This window comes from Thunnus thynnus, chromosome 4 (assembly GCF_963924715.1).
Source record: "Thunnus thynnus chromosome 4, fThuThy2.1, whole genome shotgun sequence".
Taxonomy (NCBI): domain Eukaryota; kingdom Metazoa; phylum Chordata; class Actinopteri; order Scombriformes; family Scombridae; genus Thunnus; species Thunnus thynnus.
In genome coordinates this window covers 32604634-32630644 of record NC_089520.1, presented here as the reverse complement: position 1 = coordinate 32630644, position 26011 = coordinate 32604634, and the positions used below count along the sequence as shown (strand labels likewise).

Below are 26011 nucleotides of genomic sequence, written 5' to 3'. Positions count from 1 at the left end.
CCTGAGTACATGTTGACCCATTCAGTCTAAATAAAAACACAGGTTTATCCTGAGTCACTCTTTACATCTAAAAGTGGTATAAGAATATAGGGACAATAATTTTGGTATAAAATATATTTTGCAGCAGAAATTGCAGTGTGCAGCCTAGTAACAGATACTTGTTACAATCTGAAGATAATAAAAATAGGTCTATGTGAATGAAATCTATCACTGAAATAAACACTGTAACCTGTGACTGTAATGTTACAGGCTATACAGCTGTAATGTTAGAGACTGAACTGCTTGCTACCTGCATCTCATGCTGCAGCAGACTGCCAGGTGAAACAGAAGAAGGCTAGTCTCAGTGTCAGCAGCACCACAGTCCATGAGATTACTGAAATATCTTATATTGTATCATTATATATACATGATTTTTGTGCACGTTGTAACCTATAATTGCAATGTTGCTTTATGGTCTTTTGGGACCCACACTGAATGTTTGCATCCAACCTGAGGGCCTCTTTTTGTTTTCTTAAACAGTGCTAATACAACCGAGCCTGCTAGCGGAGGCGGGGAACTATATGCTAAAAATGCTCTGACGAGCAGCTGAGTCCTCCAATGAAAATGAACTTCGTCGTTCAAATGAGCCAATGAGAGCAGTGAGGCGCGGCGCTTCTCCTCTCAGCGGGCCGTAGAGGCGGTGCTTGTCGCCGAGGACCCACCCCTCAAGGCCGCGGGGTTTGGTTGCACATAGGCTGCAGTTTCAGTTTGTTTTATTCACCATTTTGAGTAGCTGAAGGTAAAAAAAAATAAGAATATTTGCGTTTGGAGGACAAGTCGCTGCTGCACTTTTATTTTCACGCGCTAGCTCGGACGGTGGAGTCGTGCGTCAGCCTCGCTCCTCCTCGGTGTTTTGCAGAGCGGGAACCTATATTTCTTTTTTCCCCCCGTCGCTTTTTCTTCTCCCCCCTTTTCTTACATCCTTAACCTCTACAGTATTCCTGCAAAATGTCAAGACCAGTGAGGTAGGTGTGCTAAATCTGTCCTCTGCTCTGCGTAAAGTTAATAACGACGCCGTGCTGGCAGGCACCGCAGATTACACGCACGTCTCGACCATGTTGTGTTTTTATGAGCTGGGAATTTGTGTATTTCATGAAAAAATAATGGGAATGTGTGCGTGTGTGTGCAGCCTCAGTCTCTCTCTAACATGGATCCCAGCGGTGTGGACTGATCGCCATGTCTGTGCCGTGTGTCTCACGCTTTTATACGGATCCATGATGAGCATTGTTGGCTGCTTTGCAGGCCGAGCGGAAAATTAGTCGGTGTGATTTAACCAGCTGCGTTTAACGGCTCACTCGTGCCAGGCCTGATAATATTTTTCCCTCTCTGACTGAGAATGAGAATATGGCCACCCATTCATCCAGGGGAGGCTCTGAAACGCTAAAACCCCCCCACACCAACAAAAAAAAAAAAAAAAAAAAAAAAGGAGGAGGAGGAGGTGGTCGGCCTCGAGATTTGATCTTGTTACCGCGCAGACTGGGCAGGTCTGTGCCGTCTCCTCCATTATGTCGCTTTTCGTTGTATTTTAAAAGGTTTTAGTAGTTTCAGAGCAACAGAATATCGATTATTAGTCAATGAAGATAGCGTTGGTGCAGATCTACATTTTCACTTGTGGCAGTAAATTAACGCTGTTGGCTGATGTCAGAGGGAGGCGGAGAACTACAAAAAGTCACCACACCCCCTCAATGCAAGATTCCCACTGTGATTATAACACATGAGGTGTCTCTGGCCCGTTTTTAACGCACATTAAAACGTCCTTTAACTCGATTAGAAGTCATTTTATGCTTTCAAGTCTTGTATCTAAAGGGATATTTTCGGTTAGCGTTATTTCTTCATCCATATGTGAAAATGGAGCGTATTTTGAGAGGTCTTCAGGGACTGTAAGAAAATTTATGGAGGGTGGAAGCAGGTTTAAAAAAAAAAAAAAAAAAGCAAGGTCCCTAATAATATTAAAACATCTTGAATTAGAAAAAGACTTGTAATACCTCAAACCAATATAACCACTGAATATTTAAGAAACAAATGTTATTACAGTATTTGAATAGCAACAAGAATTGTTATTATTTCTGATATTACGGTAATCTTATATTTAGGTCATTGGCACAAGAAATGCTGAAGTGATGTTTTGAAAGCTTGGTCAGAGGCTACACATGACTACAGCTTGCATCATCAACTACTACATCACATCCCTATTCCTATGAAAACTGAACACAAAAACTTGGTCACACACCAACAACAACCTTAGAAATCATGTTTCAAGCCCACTGCACAATAATGCAGCCTCTCATTTGAAAAAAAGCCTCCCCAAAGTGCAGAGCCATTAAGGACAATGTTCTATTGTGGTCACATTGATTAAAGCACAAACAATCTCTCTGACATTGCAAGATAAACACATAAACTTTTATTTACTATATTTACTTTAATTTTGCAATTTGTATTTCATTACAGATGAAGTAAATTTGGGGTTATTCTGTGAATCTATATATCTATATCTATATTTAGAGAGAGATGAGTTGTTGTGGAAATCCGCTAAATATTCATCCATGACAGAGTTGGAGAGAGGAGTTAAGGGAGGATTTTGTTGTGTTGGAGTACAGAAAACATAGCTTAGTGTTATCTAAAAGATTTTCAAAGTCACTGCGAATATTTAACTGATTTTGACAACTCAACTCTCACGAGGTTCAGTTCAGAACGAGACTTGTCGTTGAGCGAGATTTGGTTAGACACAGTAAAAAAACAGACTGGATCCAGCGAAAGGTAAAGAAAAACATTTCATTTGTCTGTATGGTCTTTTCCTTAATGTTGTCAGACATTTATGATAACAATCTGAGCCTGTCAGTGGCCAAAACAAGCACTTTTACTGGATGTACAATTGCCCCAAAGGATTACATCGCAGCCAGTTTCGTGGCTGCTGGCTGCAGCGCTCTCACTCAATACTGGACCAGTTTCAAAAATTGTTGTCCCCATTAGTCACTAAGACAAAAAATGATTGATAATTAGGGTCCAGGTTGAAAAATACAGAAGTTTCTCTTTAACTTTTGCCTCAGTACATTGCAGTGCCATCCGCTAACACACTATGTTGGCCTGACAAAAATGCAAGCACACATTTTAGGTGTAAATTGCAAAAGGTGGAATTCTACTTTTTACCTTGCCACTGTGGAGACAGGAGATAAAATGGCTGACTTTCATGAATTGTAAAATCCTTCCACACCCCCAGAAGTCTGGAGTAGAAACAGGCTTTCCCCATGTACTGTTAAAATTCCCTCCCCTAAGCAAAAAGAAAGAAAATATCACCCCAACCCTCCACCACACAATTTTCATACTGTCCCTTTAAATGTCCTCAGTGTAGCTTTAGACTTGTGGACATGAATCCCAAAGACCTCCTAGTGGTGTTTAGGTAAAGCAGTTCCATGTCATGGAACAAATGAACAAAACATCAGATTATTTAACTAGATCTGAAATGATTAGTCAATTAATCAATTACAAAAACACTTAATTGATCCCCAGAGGGGAAATTCTCATGTTGCAGCAGTGCATGAAACAGGTAAGAAGAAGGAGGATTAAATACAAACAAACAACTCAATCAGCAGCAATTTAGACAAATACTCATTTGTCTTTTTTTTAAACAAAACCCCAAATACATAATTCCAACTTGTATATTGTAAGGATGTGCTGCTTTTCCTTGTCTTCCATGATAGTAAGTGAATATCTGTGGGTTTTGGACTGTTGGTTAGAGAACACAAGACATCTGAAGACATTTTATTTACATTTTATCATTATTTTTCCAACATTTAGCTAACATGTAGCAGATGATTGAAAATCATCGTTAGATTGATCAATAATGAAAACGATTGTTAGCTGCAGGCCTAAATATAACCATCCATTGTCTCATAATACAAGGTGAGTACGTATATAGAAGCCCAGTTAGGGTTTAATGTAAATAAACAAACATGCAACTGAATATAATGCCAGATATCAGGATGTGATGTCATATATTTGACAGAAATGAATCTGCTTTTGCTGCATTACATCTCAATCTGGTACAGATCAGATCACAGCCCTGAGATATCTGCATCCAAGTTATGTTGTGTTATTGATATTATTGATACACACAAAGTTAGAGAGAATTTATTTGACACGGTGTTAATACAAGATCTTTGTCTCAACATCATCTCTGTATATACTGCACAATAAACAATTCGTTATCATTACCTCATCATACTAAAACACATTTATGATTGTAATCTACAAATTCAACCTTACAGCAGAAAAACAAATAAAATAAAAAAAACTGCTCCTGGCACTTTCACTTAAAAACGACACCAAATACTAACAGATGACATCATTGTAACACCACTGTTGAACAGAAGTATCCAATTTTTTCGTTTCTTTATGAAATCTTAAATCTATCCAACCCCTGGCTCTTACCAGTGAGACAAACTGACTACATCCTGAAACGCTTCCCTTTTAATCGTGTTCCTTCTTAGAAGACGTATTGACATTTTTACTTCTCCCAAAATGAAAATGTAACATCATTAACGTCATTAATTTTCCTGTAAACGGCCCCAAATATAAAAACCAACTTTAGAGCATTTCTCTTTTGAAAAACAAAAACAAGGTCTTTAAGGTTCTAAATACAGCATCAATCCTGCCACACTCTAAAAAACAATGAAAATTGTTTCCACACTTCCACAGAGAGGACATTTATTTGAAACAGTGGGATTCATTACACATATGAAAGCATTAACAGCCACAGCTTCTCCACTGCAACTTACCAGGTTGTTTCTTTTAGGGTTTATGCAAAACTCTCCAGTCTGGTTTATGTGCACAAGTTATCTCCAAATTCCTTCCTCACACTCAGTCTTCTTTTTCATTTAACTTGCTTTTGTTGAAAGCTACAACACAACAATTATACAACACCTCGCCGTTTACAGTATCTAAATCAACATCTTTTAGCGTGTTTTACATCCAGTAATAGTCCAGAACAGCCAAACAAATCAGGGTAAAAATCCAACTCTGGGAAACTCTTCAAACATTCAAATTCCTCTAGTGTCAACCCTGTCAAAAGCTTTTCTCGGTCTAACGAAATGAGACCAACAAATCCAAGCCCAATGAAGTAGAGATGTCCAGAACATCCCTAATTAAAGACACAGTGGGTTTAGTTCACTAATATGTGCGTAGAAATGTTCTTACTTTGAACACAAACTAGGCGCAAAATTACCATCTGATTCATGACATGTGCGCACCAGCCAATTCTGTTCTCACCACCGTGCGTGACTCGCCGTCATTCTGAACGGACAGTTGCGTGCCGCTATCAGCATACTACCACGCCCCCCATTTCTCTATATAAGGAAAGCTCTGTTGGAACGGTGCAGCAGTGCAGAGAACTGTCACTCATTGCAAAGAGGACCACGATGGTACAAATGTAGAAACGCTTTACTGCTGGTGAAATGCAAACAATAGGGTCAGAAGTAGAAGCCAGAAAAGGCAGATTTGGCTGGTAAACATGTCGTTGGCACAATCGTTCGGAGCCTGATTGTGAATCCTGTTTACAGCCTGTTGCAGTACGTCTGTAACAAAATAAAAAGTTGGTAAATGTGTAAATCTATGGTATTGATCTAAATAAATCTCTACTGCTGCACAAGGTGCGCATCATGTTTGGTCTCTGCTCACAACAGGCTGTGATGTAGAGACAGCAGAGCGTCCCTCCCTGTGTCACTGCTGGACTGTCGGGCTGTGAGGACACTGAACAGACTGCTGCTTAACCAGCTGCATATATCACAACCACATCTAATGCTGTCACACTCCAGTATGCAAACGCCAATATATAAGCTATTGTCATCTAAAAGTGGGAACAGGACTATTTTAATATATGAATAATTTCATTACATTTATGATGATGATTTATGGATTACAACATCTTAGCTATTCATTTCATAATCAGTAAATATATCATGTATCATTAGCAGTTTCACACTTTTCAATGTTGTTTTTTGAAATGATTGTGGTTGTAATTAGGGCTGCTCGTTTATGGCAAAAATCATAATCCCAATAATTTTGGTCGATATTGAGATCTTGATTATTTAACATGATTAGTCATTGACATGGAAACATCATGCATTTATTAAACTTTGAAAAAAATGTCTTTAACAGTGGATTTCCTTAAACTTTAAATATAAATTAACTGAAAAACAAAAATGAAATGTTTTTGGGAGGGATAAATTAATTATATAAAAATAAATGAGACCAAAATAATTGGGATCATATTGTTGTAGTGATTGTCGAGATGCATGTTGTGTGGAGAGTGATCAATACTAAAAATGATCGTTCATCGTGGTACTTTGAGAAGCAAGAGGTTTGACAGAAATCATTGACTTGTATTATCCTGCAGTGTGTTTATATGCACCTGAGTAACCAGATTACAGTGAGTTTTCTCCAGAAAGCTGATTTCTCAACTGTCATGTGAAAGAGAAACCTGCTTTCTGTAATAGGAGTCTGGGATCAGAGAAACCTGCTTTCCACAGGTAGTTTTTCCTCTGCCATGTATACACGTCACCCGGTTTCTAATCAGCTTTTTACAAGTCAAGCATGTGCACAAAACAGACTGCAGACCAGAGTTTACACTAAACCTTGTTTTGACATCCATTAATATTCTAGAATTGTGGCCATATAGAAAAACTACCGGACACATGTTTTAAATAGCAATGAACAGCAATGAAACACAAACGCTATGATTCAACAAATATATTTTAGTCAGCACAATGAACCCTTCACAAACCTTGAAAACTTATCATATAGGCTACAACAATAAATGCTGTTGTTAATTGAATGCAGCCATTCAGGCAGCCTGCAGCTCCACCACCACCTCCACCTGCCACGGTCTCCCCAAGCCCACCTCTCGCCGGGGCCTCCTATTGATCAATTACATATTATTTAACCACAGAGCTCCGGGCTGATCTGTTAGTTTCGCTGTGCCAATGCTGAATGTAACCTTACCTGAGAGAAAACAGTAAGACCTTTCAGAGTCGTGTTAACTGCTGTCGAGTCAAAGCACAGGACTGGTGCTGGAGTCTCATGCCACGCTTTGTCACATCTGATCAAACACTCAGTGAATCTCTCAATATCTTAAGGGAGGCAAAACCAAACTTTTGTACAATACAAGTTTATATTAAAGTTGTCTTGGTAGCATATCTTTTAGGTCACACAATCAGTCAGTTAAGAAAATGCTGCAGCTTGTCAAGACCCTCAACAGCTGGAAAAGAAAAGGGGGTTAGCTCCAAAGTTAGCAACAATGGGTTACTAACCTGAAGATGTAAAACAGAGAACTAGAGAACAGAGAAATGTGTGGCTGCTGAGCACACGTTTTCTACTGTCCCCAGGATGACGGCACGCCATTAGTCTCACGTCCTGATTTCAACAGGATCTTATAGTCTGTGCAGAAGACAGAAACCGGCCACCAGTTCTCAATGTCTTGTAGATTTCCTTTTTTCGGCAACAGAGCTATCACAGCTCTCCTGCAACTTAACAGCAAAGACACTTCTTCACCCAACTCCTCCCCAAAAGCATTATAAACACACACATATATATCAACTGACTTCCTGTCAGTGCCAGGGGCTTTGCCAACCTCCATGCCCTGCAGAGCAGTATGCAATTAAGCCAGTCTCACAGGTTCCCCAAGACCAGGATTCTCTTCGGATCTTTGGAAGTCCATCACAAAACGAAGCAGCAAGCAGTTTATTGCCTTTATATTCACTCTTGTACAGTTCAGAGCAGAACTTCACTGCTGTATGCCGAATCTCTCAAGCCCCTGTTACCTCCTGTCCTTCAGCTTAGCATAAGGTATGAAGAAACCTGCTCTGCCCATTTCTTTTCTCTAGACCAAAAAAGAAACCGGAAGGTGTATCCATAAGATTAGCACTCTGAAACCTTGACCGAACCAAGGCTCCCTGCACTTTTATGCCTAGTAGGTCTTCAAGCATGCTTTTTTGGATTTGAGGACTTCAAAATGTCCTTGATTTCCCGTGGACTCAAACACACTTTGAAGTTCCACCATCTCAATCTCTAGATCACTCACTGAATTCTGTTTTTCACTCCTGTAGAGTTAAAATGCCAGAATGCACTGTTTGGTTTCACATTTGCAATAAAAACATTGCTTAAAACTAAAGAATGGTCAGTAAAACTTACAGGTAACATCTGACACATTTTCACAACACCAAAATTACAGTTTGGTGTTATTTCTTTAGCTAAGTCCAGCCTAGCTAAAGAAATAACACTGTCTCTGACATGAACCCATGTATACTGTCTCTTCTTGTCATGCAATCTTCTCCAAATATCCACTAAATCATGTGTTTCAATAAGGTGGTTCAGTAGTCTGTGACTCTCTGTAAGGATCAATATGGTTTCTGTCCAAATGATCATTCTGAGTGCAATTAAAATCTCCTCCCAAAAACAAAAAAATCATCTGCATTACAACTCACCAGAATATCATTCAACACATTTAGTTATGCTGCTCTGTTCAGACCAACAAAAGGTGCATACATATTAATGAAAATAACTATGTAGCATTCAAACTTGGCTTTAACTACCATGAGCCTCCCCTCATCCCCTCTCGTGGTATCTCGTATGAGATTGGGGAAAAAAACTCTTAGAAAAAATGGATGCCAACCTCTCCACTCACTGAGTTCAGAGATTTCAGACAAACCTCATCCTCCCATTCTAGGGCTGTAGTCAACCCAAGAAAATCTTGGTCGACTGAAATTGTACATAATCTTCAACTAATCGATTAGTCACGGGGGGGTGTTGTTAGATGCAATGAGACAGAGTGCACAGTGAACTCAGCAGCTACACATTTCTCTTTTCTCTATTTCTCAGTTTTGTGTCTTCAGGTTATGCTAACCCATTGTTGCTAACTTTGGAGCTAACCCCCTTCACTTTTTCAGCACTTACGGAAACAACAGACGTGACTTTTTAGCATTTATTAACTGACACACTGTAGTCTGTACTGTACATTTACTGCCAGACTGACAACTTACTACTAACCTTCTCCTCTGCCCCGCTCTTCTCTGCTACTCGCTCTTTCCTGCTCGCTACGCAAACATACTCCGCAATGCCATATTCCTTAATGGAGTTATGCTAGCAACAGTTTCCCAGGCAACGACACAGAGGTTGACTCGTGTACCTAACAGCGCTGTATGATTTCCGAATGAATGGATATTTGGCGTTAATTTTGACATTAAAAAACATTGTTTTTGGCCTGGGGGGAGTTCTTGTTGTGATAATTATGGGAAACACAGATTCAGTAAATGTTCAGTAGAGTCAGTAAACGTTGAGTACAGTTAGACCCAGCAGTCTCCATTAGGTTGGGCGAGTTTAAAGTTGTGGAAACAACGGGGGTGTTTTGAATACACCCACGTTTTCATAGGTAATTTGTTAGTCTGTCCCTCCCGCCGCAGGAAATAATGGATTAATCCTGGAAAGCTATTGATGTAGCACTTTTATGAAAGTAACACGGAGATTATTCGACCAATGAGAATTTCGTCAGATGAGAGCATATCGACCAACTAATCGACCAGTCGACCAGCAGACTACAGCCGTATCCCATTCCACCTTCCAGTCTGATTCATTCACTTCCTCACTGTTTCCTGTACAAACATTACATCAATGCCTTTCATCTTTACAAAGTTATATAAAAGTTCTCTTTTTCTCATATCCCTCGCTCCATTTAAATTCGTGGTGGCAACTCTGAACTTACTCATAGGAAGACCACCCATGTCGACAGTTTCACAAAACTACAAAAAATAATAGACATGCTGTTTCCTCTTCATCATCATGTTGAGTTCTTGTCTGACTCTCTGCACAAATTTCCTTAACCTGTAAACATCTTGTTCAGTAAAAGTCCCTTTTCCTCTGTTCTTCATATTTAATCTGACTGATTCAATGAACAACTCTTTGTCTGGGAAATACTTCTCTACTTTCATATTTTTCATTTTCTGTTTCATTTCTTTCACCTCATAACCATTTTCTGCTTTCACACCCGAAGATGCATCACTCTCCCAAACATCAGACTCCTCTCCTGAACTGAAGTCAGGCCCCGTATCCTTCTGTTTACTCAGTTTTTGTTTACTCACCACCACTTTCACTATTTTCTTGTGCTTATTCTACATCCTTCCCTTTCCCTCTCCATCTTTCTTTCCCTTTTGTGTTTCACCATCAACATTCTGCCCCCTGGCACCTCTACCAGCATCACTTTTCTCAGCACTGGAACTCTCTTCTGAGCAAGACCTAATCAGGTGCCCCTCTTTTCCACAGCCGAAACATTTCATGTTTTCCGTTGTTGCAAAAAGGGTATACTCAAACTCACCCGCTGTCAGCTTAAAAGTCCAATTCAACTCTATATTGTTGTTATTCATGATCATCTGCCTTCTGTAGGAAACATGTTGTAGTTCAGGGGCATTACAGCATGACAACAATGCTTTTTTCCCCACTATCTGGTCAACTCCCTTATTATAAGCTCATCACTTATGAATGGAAGTTTGATAATATCATTGTTCTTGCTGGCTTAGTGAGAGGCGTCACCGACACAGATGTTTCCTTTATTACAACGCTGTTTGTGATGACAGTAGGGATGTCAGCTTCGGTTAATTTTGCTTTTGACAAACCAACACCCATTAACCGGTAACTAAATTTTAAGAAAAATTGTGATGTAGCTTTCGTTTGTGAGAACTGTTCAGCAATCAGTGGTCAGGGCTAGCTGGTCTGCCCTGGCTAGCTTGACTTTTAGCTCATCCTTCTCCTCAAATTGTTTTCAATGTGTTTAGTCACAGTAGCTCTCAATGGCATAACATTTTCGGGCTTGGGGTACTGAACTAGTTCTTTCAATCCCTCGCCCTCCGCCACAGTAATTAGCAGCATATCAGTCTCAATCAGCTGGCGCACCAACTGGGTGATGGCCTCGGACCGGCTAGCGGCGATGTGATCTTTGGCTACGACTGCGATCCATCTTCAGACATGGCAGACGGGTGCTTGTTTTTATGTGGTACAGCACGCATCCCCCCTTCCTTTCCAACAGCTGTTTTTGGAAAAATATCATCAACGTTAATGTCCATTACAAAAGAACATCTGATATTGTGAACACGTAATTGTCTAGCCATTAGGGGAGTATGTATGCAAATTAAGCTATAGACCGACATGCAGAACTGGTCGAAAATATTCTCAGTGATTAACCGACAGTTTAACTGTTGACATCCTAGATGCCAGTGTTTGCTTTCTCTATTTCCACACCTCCATTCATCCTAGCAGTGGACTTAATGCTCGATGCTCCCACCACCTTCTCTAAACTACAGTCCTTGACTGAACAAGATGAGATCTTTAAGCCATGTCTCCTAGTCGGTCTGGTGAATGCTGTGACAGTGAGCTGCCCAAGCTTAAAAAAACACCTCCAGCTCCAAGATTTACAGCCAGCCAGTACTTAAATAAGCAGGAGTAAGACAAATAAAGAAACTCACACACTCCTTAGACCCACACTTCATGCTCACACACTCAGTGAGACAGAGAGAGAGAGAGAGAGAGAGAGCAGCGGCGGTCAACCAAGCTAGCCTAGCACAACCCTGCGGGAAGGTGCCACATTGCCGGATTTTGTGTGAATGCAGAGCGTCATCCTGTCTGCTCTGGCCTCTCTGCTCTGCGTGTGTGTAGCTCAGCCCCGCCCTCGGTCAAACAGACAGAGAGAGCAGACACAGAGCAGAGCGGAGCAGAGGAGAGAGACCGAGACAGCGGTCCTGGTCGCTATGCTATGAGTCCCAAGTTTATACGTTGTTTTTTGGGAAAATCCTGCATCGTATACCTTTTTCAATTAGCGGAACGTTTCTAAATCCAGTCTCCTCTTTTTTTCCTTAATCTTTTTACATATGTGTCAAATTAAAGATGCCACCTGTAGAAACCTGGAAAATGATTAAGACAAACTAACAAAACAATTAAAAACCAAACAAATACTGAATCAAGTGAATTTAGTCTGGCTAACACACTGACTCTGTCTCTGGTAAGTCTTCATTGATCCTGTCAACATATCATCCAGTGAATCTAATGAATTACAACGGCTGCTTGCAGCACAGCATCTTATATGCATCTTAGTGGTTTTAATTTGTGTAACATGGGTTTAGGTTGAAATAACGCAGGCCAGGGGCACTGCACATTCAAAAGGGAGCGCTATACCAAGCAGTCAGTCAGTGAGACCACCACCGTCCCTGACATCGTGGTTTGTCAGATTCACGTTCATCATCCAGTTCCAAGTGAGGTAACACACTAATTGAGGCCATTGGAAAATATGTGAGATGTATATGGTAATGTGTTAACTTGGCAGTCATGTCAGTGGCTGCTGTTGCACATGTCTGAGGCCTTTACTGTGGTGAGTGCCAGCATGCGTGCCTGTTGTTGAAATCTAAGTACTTGTAAAAGTTTATGGCACCATTAAGGCGCAAGTATACTCCATCAGAACTGCTTGTTGGATGGTCGCACAGCTTCAGAAACCCCCTTCCCCCCACACCTTTCTGACATTGGAATGGGGGGAGCTGTGTCCCACTATTTTTGTAACCAACAATCCTACATTCACCTCCTGCTGTGATTTGCCATTTGCCTTTTCTTTTATTTTTTTCATTCATTACACAATTCCTATCACTTTTCAGACAGGAGAGACTGTTGTATTTAAATGTATTCCTGTATTTAAAGTATAACACATCCTCCCCCCCCTTTTATGACTTGTGACAGCCGACTTTTCACTCCACCCTCCAGCGTGGCCTTTCGCAACAACACTGTTGCTTTCCGATGTGGTTGGACAACACGTTGAACAAGTCTTCTAGCATAACTCGTGAAAGGAGGAAGGGGCGAGGGGAGAGAGAAACACAGAGAAGCACAGCAACAACAACAATAACAACAGAAATATGACTAATAATAATAGCAGCAGTGGGCATTAAGCTGGATGACAGTTGGTCTGCAGCCAAAGGTCTCCTGCCAGACGAGAAAGCACAAAACTACAGGGAAGATGTCAAGTTACTAACATGTATTAATGGTACAGGAACACATACGAATGGAAACAGTGTCACCATTCCATAGTTTGTCCACCAGAGAGTAATGAGGTTACTTTCTGTTGTTAATTTTTCAACTGTAAAATTTAAGGGAACCTTACCAAAAACATTTTAATGTTTTGGGTTGTGTAAAGAAAATGAATATTGGCCAATATATCATTTTTTTAACTCTCAAATATCAGTATCAGTTTCAAAAAATCCTGTGTCAGTCAGGCAAAAACAACAAAGTTACAAGATCTGACTTATCTCTCCTTCTTTCTAGATTCTTTTATTTTCTTAACTCAATTTTTAAATGTTTTAATGCATTTGTATGCTTAGAATAAAGTACTTTAATTGCCTATATAAATAAATATATATTGATATATATTTAAAAGATGCCTTTCAAAACAACTAAAACTAACACAAAAAGGGATAGATGATTTTTTTTTTTGTTTAATCCACACCAACACTAGTCTGTTTCAGTCTTGCTTCACAGCTTTTAGAGGTGTATGTTACCTGAAGTGTAGTTGGCCGCTGACACCTGAGGCTTCCCTCATACACTCTGCCAAATTAGCCCTGGAAACTGTAGACGGTAGTGTCCGGTTCAGTGCCCCCAACCGGAGGCCGTGTGTGGCCTCTTTAACAAAAACAATACAATCCAGACATTCATACACAGCCGACGTGTCGTTGCCTGTTGAATTTGCCAGACATGACACAGAATAGGTTGTTACCTATCCACCACCCTCTAGCTTAGATGGACATGTCTAATATCAAGTGTGGGCAATGAACTCTGTCCTGTGTTAATGTTATCTGATGCGATGTGTGTACTTCTTCACAGGAACAGGAAAGTGGTGAACTACTCACAATTCAACGAGTCTGACGATGCAGGTAAGAGATGCTTATGACGTCTTTCCTTATGTGTGCTAACAGGGCCGCGTAATGCAGATAAAATCTTCTATTACTATATTTTTACATCATGATATGGATACATGTTGTGATATGATACATTTTCCAGAAATCAGTTAAAAATGGTGAATGAAGATAAAATTTACAAATGTCTGCTTTTGGCTAACCAGGCAAACTAAATACCTGACACATCAAAATACGTCATCTCATTGAGGCAGAAATCACAATCTTAATTTGCAGCATTGTCACGATGGTATATAATACATCCAGAGATGTTGCTAGAGATGGAGAGAAACTGAGTCACAGAAATGTGATTCTTTGATGATTCTGAATTGATTCACAAACTCCAAAAATCGATTCTTGTACATCATTAAATAAACTTGTGTTGATAAAACACAATAAGTTTGGGCGCATTTTAGATTTAATAACTTAATAATCGCCTTTGCAACGCAGCTGCTTCTTCACGTCTCCAAACACCGCTCTTCATCACAGCAACGGTATAATTTGGATAGATGAGGAGTTTCTTCCCTCTATGTCAGGGAACCCTGGTTGGACTTGTGTGATTGGCTTTTAGTGATCTACGGGCTCTGTCCAGGAGGGGGGGCTTCGTTTAGGTTTAGTATCTCGTTCAGAAATTGAGAGACAAACTGTGTGGGCTGTCTGCTCCTTTCTCAACCCCAGTCAGATGCAAATGATTCCGCCTGGAACGACCCTCAAGGTCTTCACATTTGGCTTGCAGGTCCCTCACCTCACCAGTGAAATCAGCAGCTTTCTTTAGCTTTATTACTAATTTACTAATCTCGCAAGAGTTGAGTTGTTGCAGGAAGACAGCAAATAATCAGTGAAATATTCAGCCATGACTTTGAAAATGGTTTAGATAACACTAAGCTACAACACAACAAACTCTTGCCAGCACTCCTCTCTCCAACTCTCACTTATGTTTCCACCGTTGTTTTCCTGCAACAACTCAACTCTCTTGAGATTTCAGAGCGAGACTTCCTCTTGAGCGAGACTTAGACACAATAACAAACAGGCCAGATCAAGTGAAAGGTAAAGAAAAATTTCTCTGTATGGTCCTTTCCATAAAGTTGTCAGACACTTCTAATAACAGTCTGAGCCTGTCAGTGGCCATAACGAACACTTTTAATGGACGTACATTGACGGGGCGCTATTGCCCTGAAGGATTACATTACAGCCCCTATCACAGCCGCTGGCTGAAGCGCTCTCGCTCAATACTGGACCAGTTTCAACAATTGTTGTCAACATTAGTCACTTAGACACAAAATGACGGGAAGAGAGGGTCCAGGTTGAAAAATCCTGAGGTTACCCTTTAATGTCTCGTACACCATTATCCAGATCCAGAGCACTGGACTAACAAACGAGCCAGCCAACCATCACTCACTGCAAAACCAACCAATTCTGGTCGGGTGACAAAGTGCTGGAAACATTTTCCCACCTCTCTGTTTATTCAAATGAGAATCTGTTTTGAATCAAGAAATAATTCTGAATTAAATTGGAACACCAAGAATCAAATTTTCTGCTACCAGTTCAGAGTCTAAATGTTATAAACGTTAAATTTCAATCAATCTACATTTATTTTAACATTATAGAAGCTATTTGTTCTTGCTGTCATAGTATAATGACTGAGCAGTTAGTATACAAAAAAATCAACATACGGTTTCATACAAAGGACACAGTTATTTCTCAACATTAGAGAATGTTTTTTATAAAAATAAAAGTATGTGGATTCATGGGAGTGAGAAACCTCTTTGTCTTTTCTTCATAGATGAGGAGTATGGTGATGATAAGCCTAAGAAGGTGCGCGCAGCCCCTCGTGAGCCAAAGCACAAGCGCTCAAAGAACTCACAGGATGACAGGTGAGCACTGGTATAACTTAATAGTCAACGTGTCTACCTCTTCCTACCCTACGTTTTAGCGCCGAGTTGTTTTTCAGGTGTATTTTCATTGTTCCATCATTTTGTCATGAAAAGAAAAAATTCAAATACGATACAGTATTTTTTCAGTCTCATATTCACATTACAAACATAAATCAAGCTTACCACCAGATATTTTTCTTACAATTAAACAAATTTGCTAGTTAAAAGAATGACAAGTTAAATAAGAGAATATATGAATGACAGCACTGGTGTTTCAGTACAACTTCTAGTTGATTTGTCCATGAATTCTATTGAAGGGCCCCCCTAAATAAAAAAAAATAAAAAAAAGAGAGAGAATATTAATAGTTGTCAGATCAGATCCAGCATCAGGAGGAGCCAGGTGTGCTGAAGCTGTGTGTGTGAGGCAGAGTACAGCTGGTGAGTGAGCTGGAAGAGTGTAGACAGAAAGACACTCAGCTGGAGAAAACTGTGGGGGATGGAGACGAGCTATATTCAACCCATCATGGGTGTAACTTGTGATGTACTACCTCTTACAAATCTTAGTCAGTGGGTCGTGTGGCATTCACACTACCCTATGACTAACACTACTAGTCAATGGGCAGCACACATTTAAACTGATGTTTATTAATAGAAAGGCGTCAACTGGAAATCTTATTAGGCACTTACCTTTTTTTAATTAACATTATTTGGTTTACAAATGTTGCCAATTAAAAGCAGATTAAATCAGCGCCTTGAAAAAGATCGCTTTTGGCTACCCTCACTCTGGTTGCTAAGATTTTGTTTTTCTGATTCTCCGTTCCAGCGAGGACTCTGATGAAAAGCTCTCCAAATCCAAAAATGATTCAGCCGGTAAGTCAGTGGAAGGTTTGTTCAGACACCATGTGAAAACAGCTGGAATTTGATAAGTGGAGACAGGAGAGCGGAGGGCTGGCTCGCTGACTTTTCCCTCTTATGTCGCCGCAGATGACTTTGGCAGCGATGAGGAAGACAACGACTTCGGAGAGGAGGAGGATGAAGACGGAGGAAGCGACTACGAAGAAAAAAGAGGGAAAAAGGGAAAGAAAGCCAAGGTGGAGAAGCCTACCAAGAGGACGCCGAAGAGAAAACGGGCTGCAGGTAAAAAATTATTCTCTGATTGTGGAATATTTACAGTACATGCTGCTTTATATGTCCCGTGTCATGTGATGTTGTCATGTAGATGCAAGTTTATATAAATACAGAAGTTTGTAACAGAACATGATCTAGGGCTGAATATTGTAAGGAAAATATCTAATTGCAGTTTCTCTGACCAATATTGCGGTTTAGATCGTTCTGTTAAATTCTATATATGTAACTCTAAGCCTGCTTGTTGTTGAACTTCTCCCCGGGTTCTTTTTTACCTGTCAGTCAGAAGAAAGTTAACTTCTGAGTACACTTGGCAAAATGAAAAAAGCTTTTTGCTAAAGATTCCCACATTAATGACCTGCAGGCATTCACGCCAACTCAAGATGATTGTGTGATTACAGAGTTGGCCGAGTGAGGGGTAAAAAATACTGTTGACAACATGACACTTAATCCCTTAAATCTGGGTTTAATTACCATCCACAGACTTTGTAATTACGACTTTGAAGATGGCGTGAACGCTATTTACAAGTCGGAATCTCATAAATATGACAATTCTGATATTGCACAAACCGCTCCCAATCCCAGAGGTCCAGATTCAAAGGTTTTTATGTCATAAATTTAAAGGTCTTGTAAGTGTTTTCACTTATTCTTCGCCAGACTCTGAGCAATAATACAAATAAATGTAGTTTATTCCACCCTAACACGTGCAAAAAGCGAACAGGTGAGTCAGGGAGTTGTCAACCATAGCTTGTACAGTCCTGAGAAGAGATCTAATCAGAGACAGTAAAAGCTGATTCATACTCTGTTTCCACGGTCGGCTGTGGACTTCCACGTGGACCACGCATGTGCATGCGGTTCCATTCATATATTTTCGGAGGTCCACGGACACAGACGTGCGCCACACGTGTGCACTAGTAAACAAGGTTGCAGTGTGATAACTTTCCAGAGTTGTAAAATCGAGTCTGAGTATTACAAACCGCTGTACAGAGTTTCTCTGATAAGCCTTTAAGCCCAATAATCTGTTATTCCAACCAGACTTGCTGGATCGCATTTCATTGTATCAGCATTTTAAACAACACACCCACAGCAACACAGCCTCTTGTATTGTTTTACACAATCTGAATGCAGCAGGAGTTCCTGTATGTTGCTGAAGAACAAGAAAAAGTCAAAAACAGAATGAGAACAGGAATACAGTTCATACATACAGTAAATGAGATAGGGGTCCCTGTTTGCTTCTCCAGCACATACACAGTTGACACAAGTTTTGGGCTGTGCAGACCCTCGCGGAGATAGCTGGATGGCGACATTCATGTCACTGGGACCAACACGGACCCTCACGGCCACACAGACTCAGAAATAATGAATTGGCCATAGGTGCGGGCAGGTACTGGGTGCACCGTGGGTGTGCTGTGTAATTTAATAACAGTATATGCGTTTGAAACCGGAAAAACTGCTGTCACTTACTGAACTACCTGCTAGCTACCTGTTATTAAGCAATGACCTAGATCCTTTATCTAGAGCAAGACCCACCACTCCATTGGTGTTTCTGACCCACTAAAAGACTGAAAGCACTGCCTGTTTTACACAGAGCGCCATGTCTTTCTCTGAGTCGAAATAGCACAGGCACTGACATGCACACAGCAGACTGTCAAGCAGCCAACAGCTAAGAATTTCTTTTTTTAGCGGATCGGCTAACTCACAGAATTAACCTTAATGACAAGTTGTCATTGACAAAATCGACGGTCAACTTAACCCCTTCACCTCTTACATTTAGTTCAGACGGTGTTAATCATACAAGTTATCAAGATTGCAGTTTTACAGCGCTGCACCGTACTGATGGCTCAGACAAGAGCTGCTCTTTAGCAGGGGAGGTGAAAGTACAAAAATGAAATGCAGGAAGTCTTGCTTGATATATATTTGTCCTTAAGTGGTGCAGACAACCATGGAAAAAAAACTAAGGCACTCCGTCTCCAGGTGAAATAATCTTATGAATTTATTCTTCGAGCGTAGGCAACCAACGTGCATCGACTCCAAGTCTTCATCAGGGTCTTTTTTTTTCCATGGTTGTCTGCGTCACTTAAGGACAAATATCAAGCAAGACTTCCTGGATCTAGTTTTTTTTATTAAAATTGCAACTCTTGCAATTTGAAAACAATTAATTGTTCAGATGTGTCACCTTTTACACCAAAGGTTCTCCCTAAAGAGCAACTTTGATGATTGAAGATTTGTGTGTAAAGGAACTCAAAGAAGCCTTACAGTCCTCATATTCTAGCTTCTTCATTGGGGGCTTCCAGGATGTTTTGGAAGGTCAGATAGTAGTTGTCGTCCTGTGCTTCTATCTAAAATAATAAGAGGAACTGATGCCGTTGACATTGATCTTTTGATGCGGATATTTACTCTAAAACCAGCTGGGTTTTGTTTGACAGACAACGCTGCATGTGAGTTTGTTCCTCCCACATCCAGCCGATTGTGACTGATTGAGTTGTTTGCCTCCAACGTTCTCCGACACCGCTACACGCCGCTGTGATTAATTACTCTGAATGGAAAGTATGATGGATAAGCCCGATCAATCGGTCTCTGTCATCTGCTGGGCTCAGACTGATGGATGTTGATGGCATCTCATCTTTTGTGATCAGTCCAGTAACAAGACGATGGTCTAAACAATGTCCTCATTAAATATCTGGTTTGTCTAAGGTTATGTAAGGTTTTATTTTGAAAGCCTTTTTGGGTTGTGTGATGGGCAAATTAACTTTTTTTCGGTTGATTTAAATCACTGAAATTAATGCCTTTTTATATTTCTGCCTCATCAGCGTGAAAATGAATAATTATCTCTACAATTTGCGTGCCATCTACGGGGCTTCAGATGTCCCACGCAGCATTAAACAACTTACCTGCAGTGCTCCACTGTGGCTTTTAATGAGACTTTTTAGTGATGTATGTTCCATTTAAAGGTTTTGTTACCCAGAATACACCACTGGTACAGAGGATGACTGTTCTGCTGTTTGCTGATCCTGAAAACTATAAGAAACTTGATGTAGAATGATGTACAATCTGTATTTAGGTATACAAATGAAAACATCTGATGTAATAGAAGATATAAACTGTGTTTTTTTTTTAGAAAATGACCATAATTCTTTACCAACCAGTGAACAGGATGCTTGTGGTTTCTTTTCTAGACTACAGGTGATTACATGCTAATTTAGACACAGTTTGGACAGTGTGAAAGGTGCTATATCTAAGTATAACCATGTTAAATTTATGGCTGCTGGGGATGATATACTTTAATTTTTTTTTGTCAACAAATCCTGAAAAGACCAACAATGAACTGATCTACTAACAAGTGTTGTGTGTGTGTATCAAAGCCTGATATATCCTGTTTCTCTGCGCTATAGAGCTCCATTGTTGTTCCCAAACTATTAAAACACATCAATGAGCAACATTGTTACACCAGCTGACATGTACTCATTGTACTCATTCGACTCAATGCCGCATACACCATCCTGCTGCGATACTCACTAGCCGCTAATGTGTATTAATTCACAGCCGAAAATAGTCCAAAAGATGTGTCTTCAGGAACCAGTGGGCTTGGAGCTGAGAGTGTGGAAGTATTGAGAGACGGAATAACAAATTGTTGGTTTTAGTCTTTTTTTATGGGATTTAATAAGAAAATAGAAGAGCAGCAGTTTTCATTCTTTAAGTCAAAATGTGCTGTTTCATTCACATATAAAGTTAGTTACATCTTCATGTTTCTGTATATCTTTAATAAGCAGAGGGTCTAGCAGAGGCGGTGAGTGATTCAACGGTGTCACTTCACCTCTGTGGGAAAAACAGCTACGTGAAGCCGGTAATAAGAGGAAAACATGTCAAAACAAGATGGCATATATACAGGCCTGATTAATTAGAGAGCCACTTGTTCCTCTCCGTCCACCGTTATTAATCACCGCGCGTGTTTTTTTTGTGTAGATGACAGCGACGACGACAGGGAAGTGAGTCGAAAGCGTACAGTGCGCCAGGCGGCCTCCAAGGCTGTGTCCAAACAGAGGGAGATCCTGCTGGGCGACGGAGGCAGCGAGGATGAGGAGCGCGAAGACCAAGAGGAGCCCTACATGGACCGTATGTACAACACGCTGTACACCGTTACAGCAACACAATCCTTTACCGAACACTACTTATAAACCATGAGCAAGCTGTCACACATCAGACCAGATGTGTTTCTGATACAGATGTGTATTAAAAGAAAAAATAATACAACTTGTAGACTTTTAGGAACACACATGATGTTTTTTTAATTGAAATTGGTCTTAACTCCATTCTACCTGGTGCTAAAACCTCTCAGAATTCACCCTGTATGAAGACTGTAAAGGTGTCAGGCTTATGTAGTCAGATCAGTAAATCAATAACGCCGCAGCGCTTTAGACTGCCGGACAGGAAAGCATCTGTGCCGAAAGGTTTCTCACACATCCCATAATCTATGTGCAGCCGACGAGTCCGGCAGCGACGAGGACTTCATGGTGGAGGATGATGATGACAGTGACTACGGTCACTCCAAGAAGAGAGGCAAGAAGGTGATCCGACGGGGACGGCCGGAAAAGAAGGAGAAGAAATCCCCCAAACCCCGACTAAAGGCCACAGGTGAGCCGTCCAATCAGGACGCAGCCTCAATCATCACTGCTCTGTTCCACGGCAACGTCCGGGATCACAGAACATTTACACACCTTTTTATGATCCTTATCACAGTATTAATAATCAGTCTGATAAGCTATGTAGACTTTACAAGCAGCAGGAATTGTTCACAAGTTTTCTATCAGTTGTCACAGTTTCCCAGTTCAAGTTTTCATTCATATTATCTGAATAATTTAAGCTCATCAACCATAGCAAGCCCCTTTAGATTGATCCATATTTAATATATTCTGCTGCTCGTCTCATTTTCTGCTTTTATTTACGGGTTGTGAACATCCAAAACTGTTTGTGCCCTCAGACAACAAAAAGTACAGATCTAAATAAGTTTAGTTTTGGTTTGACTTTTGAAATCTGAAGATTTGATAAAAGGTTATAGAAGCCCACCCTAGTCACGAGAATACAAATATACACCTGATCCTTTTTGTTTTTCAATTTTATAAAGTTTATTTGAAAGTAATAAATGAAATAAACACATATTAAAATCTATTGTTAGTCTGTATTGTTATTGTCTGTAAATTTATAAATTGTCACAGATTGTCTAAAACTTTAAAACGGCATTAATTTTTGTGTAAAACACGTAATGACTTTGTTTATGGCTCGAAACACAAAGTTTAGGAAGCAAAGTCTTTAGACGATGACTTTGTCCAACTCTAATGAATGACACAGTTTGATGCAGTGTCAGTTCTAATGTTAGAATATCACCTCCTTCCTTCAAAATCAGCTTTAGTTATTGGTAAAAACTATAGTTCTATTTTCTTAAATTGTAAATATGACAGTAAGCTCAGGTCCTATTTACTCTTTATGTCTTATATATCAAAGTCATGACAGGATCCAGGCTGGAGACGAGTCATTTGTAATTTCATACAGACTGTAACTGTCTGAATTTGAGGCTCATGAAGATGTTTATTGATGCTATCAAGTAGTGAGATTGAACCATAATCTTATTGTAAATTGATCGCTGTAAGTTTTGTCCAATGTATTCTTTTTAACTGTAAAGTGTATTGGAACCATGCCGCATGGTGATTCTGCACTTTAAATAAAATTGATTGATTGATTGACGATGTGATTTTATGGCTCTCCTCCCCAGTGACCCCCAGCCCAATGAAAGGCAAGGGGAAAGGGCGCCCCAGCGCCAAGGCCCTGGAGAAGAGCTCACCCAAAGAGGAGGAAGAGGAGGACCCTGAGAGTCCCCTGGAGGAGGAAGAGGAGGAGGCAGAGAAGAAGGAGACCTCCCCCACCCCCAAGACGACGAAGGAGGCCGCAGGAGGGGAGGAAGAGGAAGAAGATGAAGAGGAGGAGGACGGCTCAGAAGAGGAGGCACCCTCTGGAGAAGACTAGAAGATGGTACCGATTGTTACCCATCCTCGATGTCTCTCTCTGTCTCTTCTCAAGTTTTTGTTTCTTTTGTTGCTCTGCGTTTAGAGTTTTTATTTTCTTTTTTTGTCGTTTTTTCTTTTTTTTTTTTTGTTTTCCTCCTGGTGGCCTGGCTCAATGGTTTGGACTTGATGTGCTTTTTCTTTATTTTGCTCCCCTCCCCCCCTCCCTTCCCCCCTCTTCCCCCTCCAACCACCAGTTCTCCCCCAGCCTGGACCTTGTCTGTCACAGTAGCTCAAGACATTGTGCTCAAATGATCATCCGCCGTATGTAAGGAGTTTATCGTATTCTCAACACTCAGCTTCGCTCCCTCCCTCCCGTCTTCATCACTCACAGTCCGCATTTTAAGTTTCACAACAGTGCGACGATTCTGAAACATGTCCACAGATGATGTTAGTTTCTGGCTTTCAAAGAGCATCCGTCCTGAGTGTGAACAGACTAGTTCACTCGTGTTTGTGTTCTCCTCCCTTTTTTTTGGATTATCAATGACTGATTCCTTCCTGTTTACTTTTACTGATGTCTGTGATTACTGGGAGTATTGTTCTGAGCCTCCTGGTATCAGTAACTAAAGCGCTGTATTTACACAGTCAACAAGCGCCGGGCTCACGCCTTCGCTCTGTCCCTTTATCCTCTCTTTGGTACTTTGTGCTTTTAAACATGGAGCATGTTTTAACAGGGCAGTGCGAGGTAGCTGTTTTAAAAAAATCTTTTTGAAATGGTTCATTCAGTTAAAGCTGTATTTTTTTTTTTTTTTTTTTTTTTTAAATTTTATCACCCAGCTTGTTTCAGACTTTATATCCATGCCCTCAACTCTTGTCGCGCGGCTATTTTTCTGTAGGCGCAGCACAAGAGAATGAAATAAAGCGAGTTATTTAGAGAAGTATTCTTGCAGCCGCTGCTCCGTAGATTAAGTAAAGGCGCGTTACACAGACTGGTGGTTGGCGGGTCGCCGCTGAGTGTTCGCTACATGCCGGACTGCCACTAATCACATGTGACGAGCCAGCATGTGTGTGTTTTTATGTACTTGTTTGAATTTGTATGCTTGTGTGGGGTACTTCCTGTGAGAGGGTCTGGCTTCTTTTTTTTTTTCTTTTTTTTTTTTCTCTCAGCCTCCCATCAGCTGCCTATGTGAAATCTCTTATGTCGGGCTTTCAGATGATGCACCATGCTACGTGAAGCTACCCCCGCCCTCCCCCTCTTTTCAAAAACATACAACCCCCCCCAAGAAAAATCCCTGCATGGCCACAGCATCTTCTCCACAGTCAACCCCTTGTGCCAGGCACCCTCCCCCTAAAATCTTTATTTTTTGTTTTTATTTCTAAGAAATGCAAGAAGAGATGTTTCTTTTTTTTTTTTTTTTTTTTTCTTTTGAGAGTCCAAAAAAAAAATGAATGTTGTTTTTTCTCCTGTTGGTTCATTGTTCTAATTCTCTATTCAGATTTTTTTTGTAATGTTTGTTTTTTAAAAAAAGAAATAAAATGTATCTTGATTTTAAAGAAAAAAGTCGACCCTACTCAATCTGTTCTGCCTGATGGTTGGCCTGTGGGGTGAAGAACAGACCAGCCATCCCTCCTGTATTTACTCCCGTCCTTTCTTTCACTCTTTTTGCAAACAACACACCCCCCCCCCCCTTCTCCCTCCTTCTCCCAGTCCCATCAGCTTAATGGTTACTGTAGGTATCCATGCTCATTTGTTTCTCAGAGCTTTTTGTTGCCCACATTAGAGATAACTCATACAGAGGTGTGTATTTCACAAGCGGAACCATTTTAAAATTCAGATGTAAAACGGCACTGATGCGATGACGTGTAACAATTACTTCCTGTGCGAACACACACACACAGGCTGTATCCAGAGATCAGCCCTAGGCATTCATTTGTCTATCAATGCCTTAATTTTCATTGAGTTAAGAGTTTCAGCGGTGGCTCTGAAATCATCACTGGAGGCCTGAGAATGTAATCTGTCCTCATGTTTTAGGTCTTTGCTACGAGCGGCAAATTAGGCTTAGAACGAGTCAACAATATGTACGATCAGCAGACCATCCAAAGCCATAACCGATCTCAAAACTAGTGACTTGGAGATCAGGTGCAGCACTTGCGAGATTGTCCTCTTTTTGTGATACGTAGTGTTTGATGTCAAAGCAAAAACAAAAAGCAAAAAAAAAAAAAAAAAAAAGAGAGAGGAAAGCTGCTATTGTGATCTTGGGAACATGGATTCGTTTATTAGATGAAATTCAGAGAATATTCTTCTGATTTCATCCCAAGGCCACAATAGAAACCAGTCCTGGACGCGTTCAGGACACACTGGAACCTAGTCGGTTCAGAAGCACATTGGATTGTTTTATGACTGTCCTTATTAGCAGGTTAGTGTGTTTTTTCTACGTTCGGATCCTAAATTGACACCCAATCCTTAATAACGTCTGGCATTTTAAGACGATTGGATATGAATAATAAAATAAATTTGAAAATAAAAACCTTTATACAGTCTAATGCTCAGAGAGCTGTTTGCAGTAGGATCAGACACTGTCTTGTAGTTCACTACACTGAGGGCTTGAATGAGGCTCCTCTCCATCATCCCATAGGAGGCACATGGCATAAGGCTATGAATTTCTCCTCTTTTCATCCATTCTACAATTTCCTCTGTTGTACTGTTTTGTTTTTTTTTTTGTTTTCTATATACCTTCAGTTGTACTGGCAATGTAAATGTAAGCCAAGTTGTGATTCCTACAGGGGCCGAAGTGGAGAAGCTTTTGTCAGTAGTGTGGAAAAGGAACGCTGAACTCTTGAATCTTTTGCATGTTGTGGAAAAAGTGCGAAGCGATGATGATGATGATGATGATGATGATGATGCTGGTAATGGCAATATTGTGGTCTTACAAAAAAAGTATTAACGACAATGTTGATAATGTTTTGGTTTCCCAGCTTCTAATAAAGGCAACCTACTTTTTATACGGAT

General features: G+C 40.4%; 1 protein-coding gene across 1 annotated transcript; it reads left to right on the top strand.

Annotated features, from left to right (window-relative positions):
- The first annotated feature begins 694 nt into the window (after window positions 1-694).
- nucks1a (nuclear casein kinase and cyclin-dependent kinase substrate 1a) lies at window positions 695-26004 on the top strand. Its single transcript, XM_067588381.1, has 8 exons — window positions 695-1004; window positions 13936-13985; window positions 15790-15880; window positions 16704-16750; window positions 16865-17017; window positions 20969-21118; window positions 21485-21637; window positions 22773-26004. Exons 1-8 carry the CDS (start codon window positions 988-990, stop codon window positions 23021-23023), a joined length of 912 nt encoding a protein of 303 aa, XP_067444482.1. The 5' UTR covers window positions 695-987; the 3' UTR covers window positions 23024-26004.
- The last annotated feature ends 7 nt before the right edge of the window (window positions 26005-26011 follow it).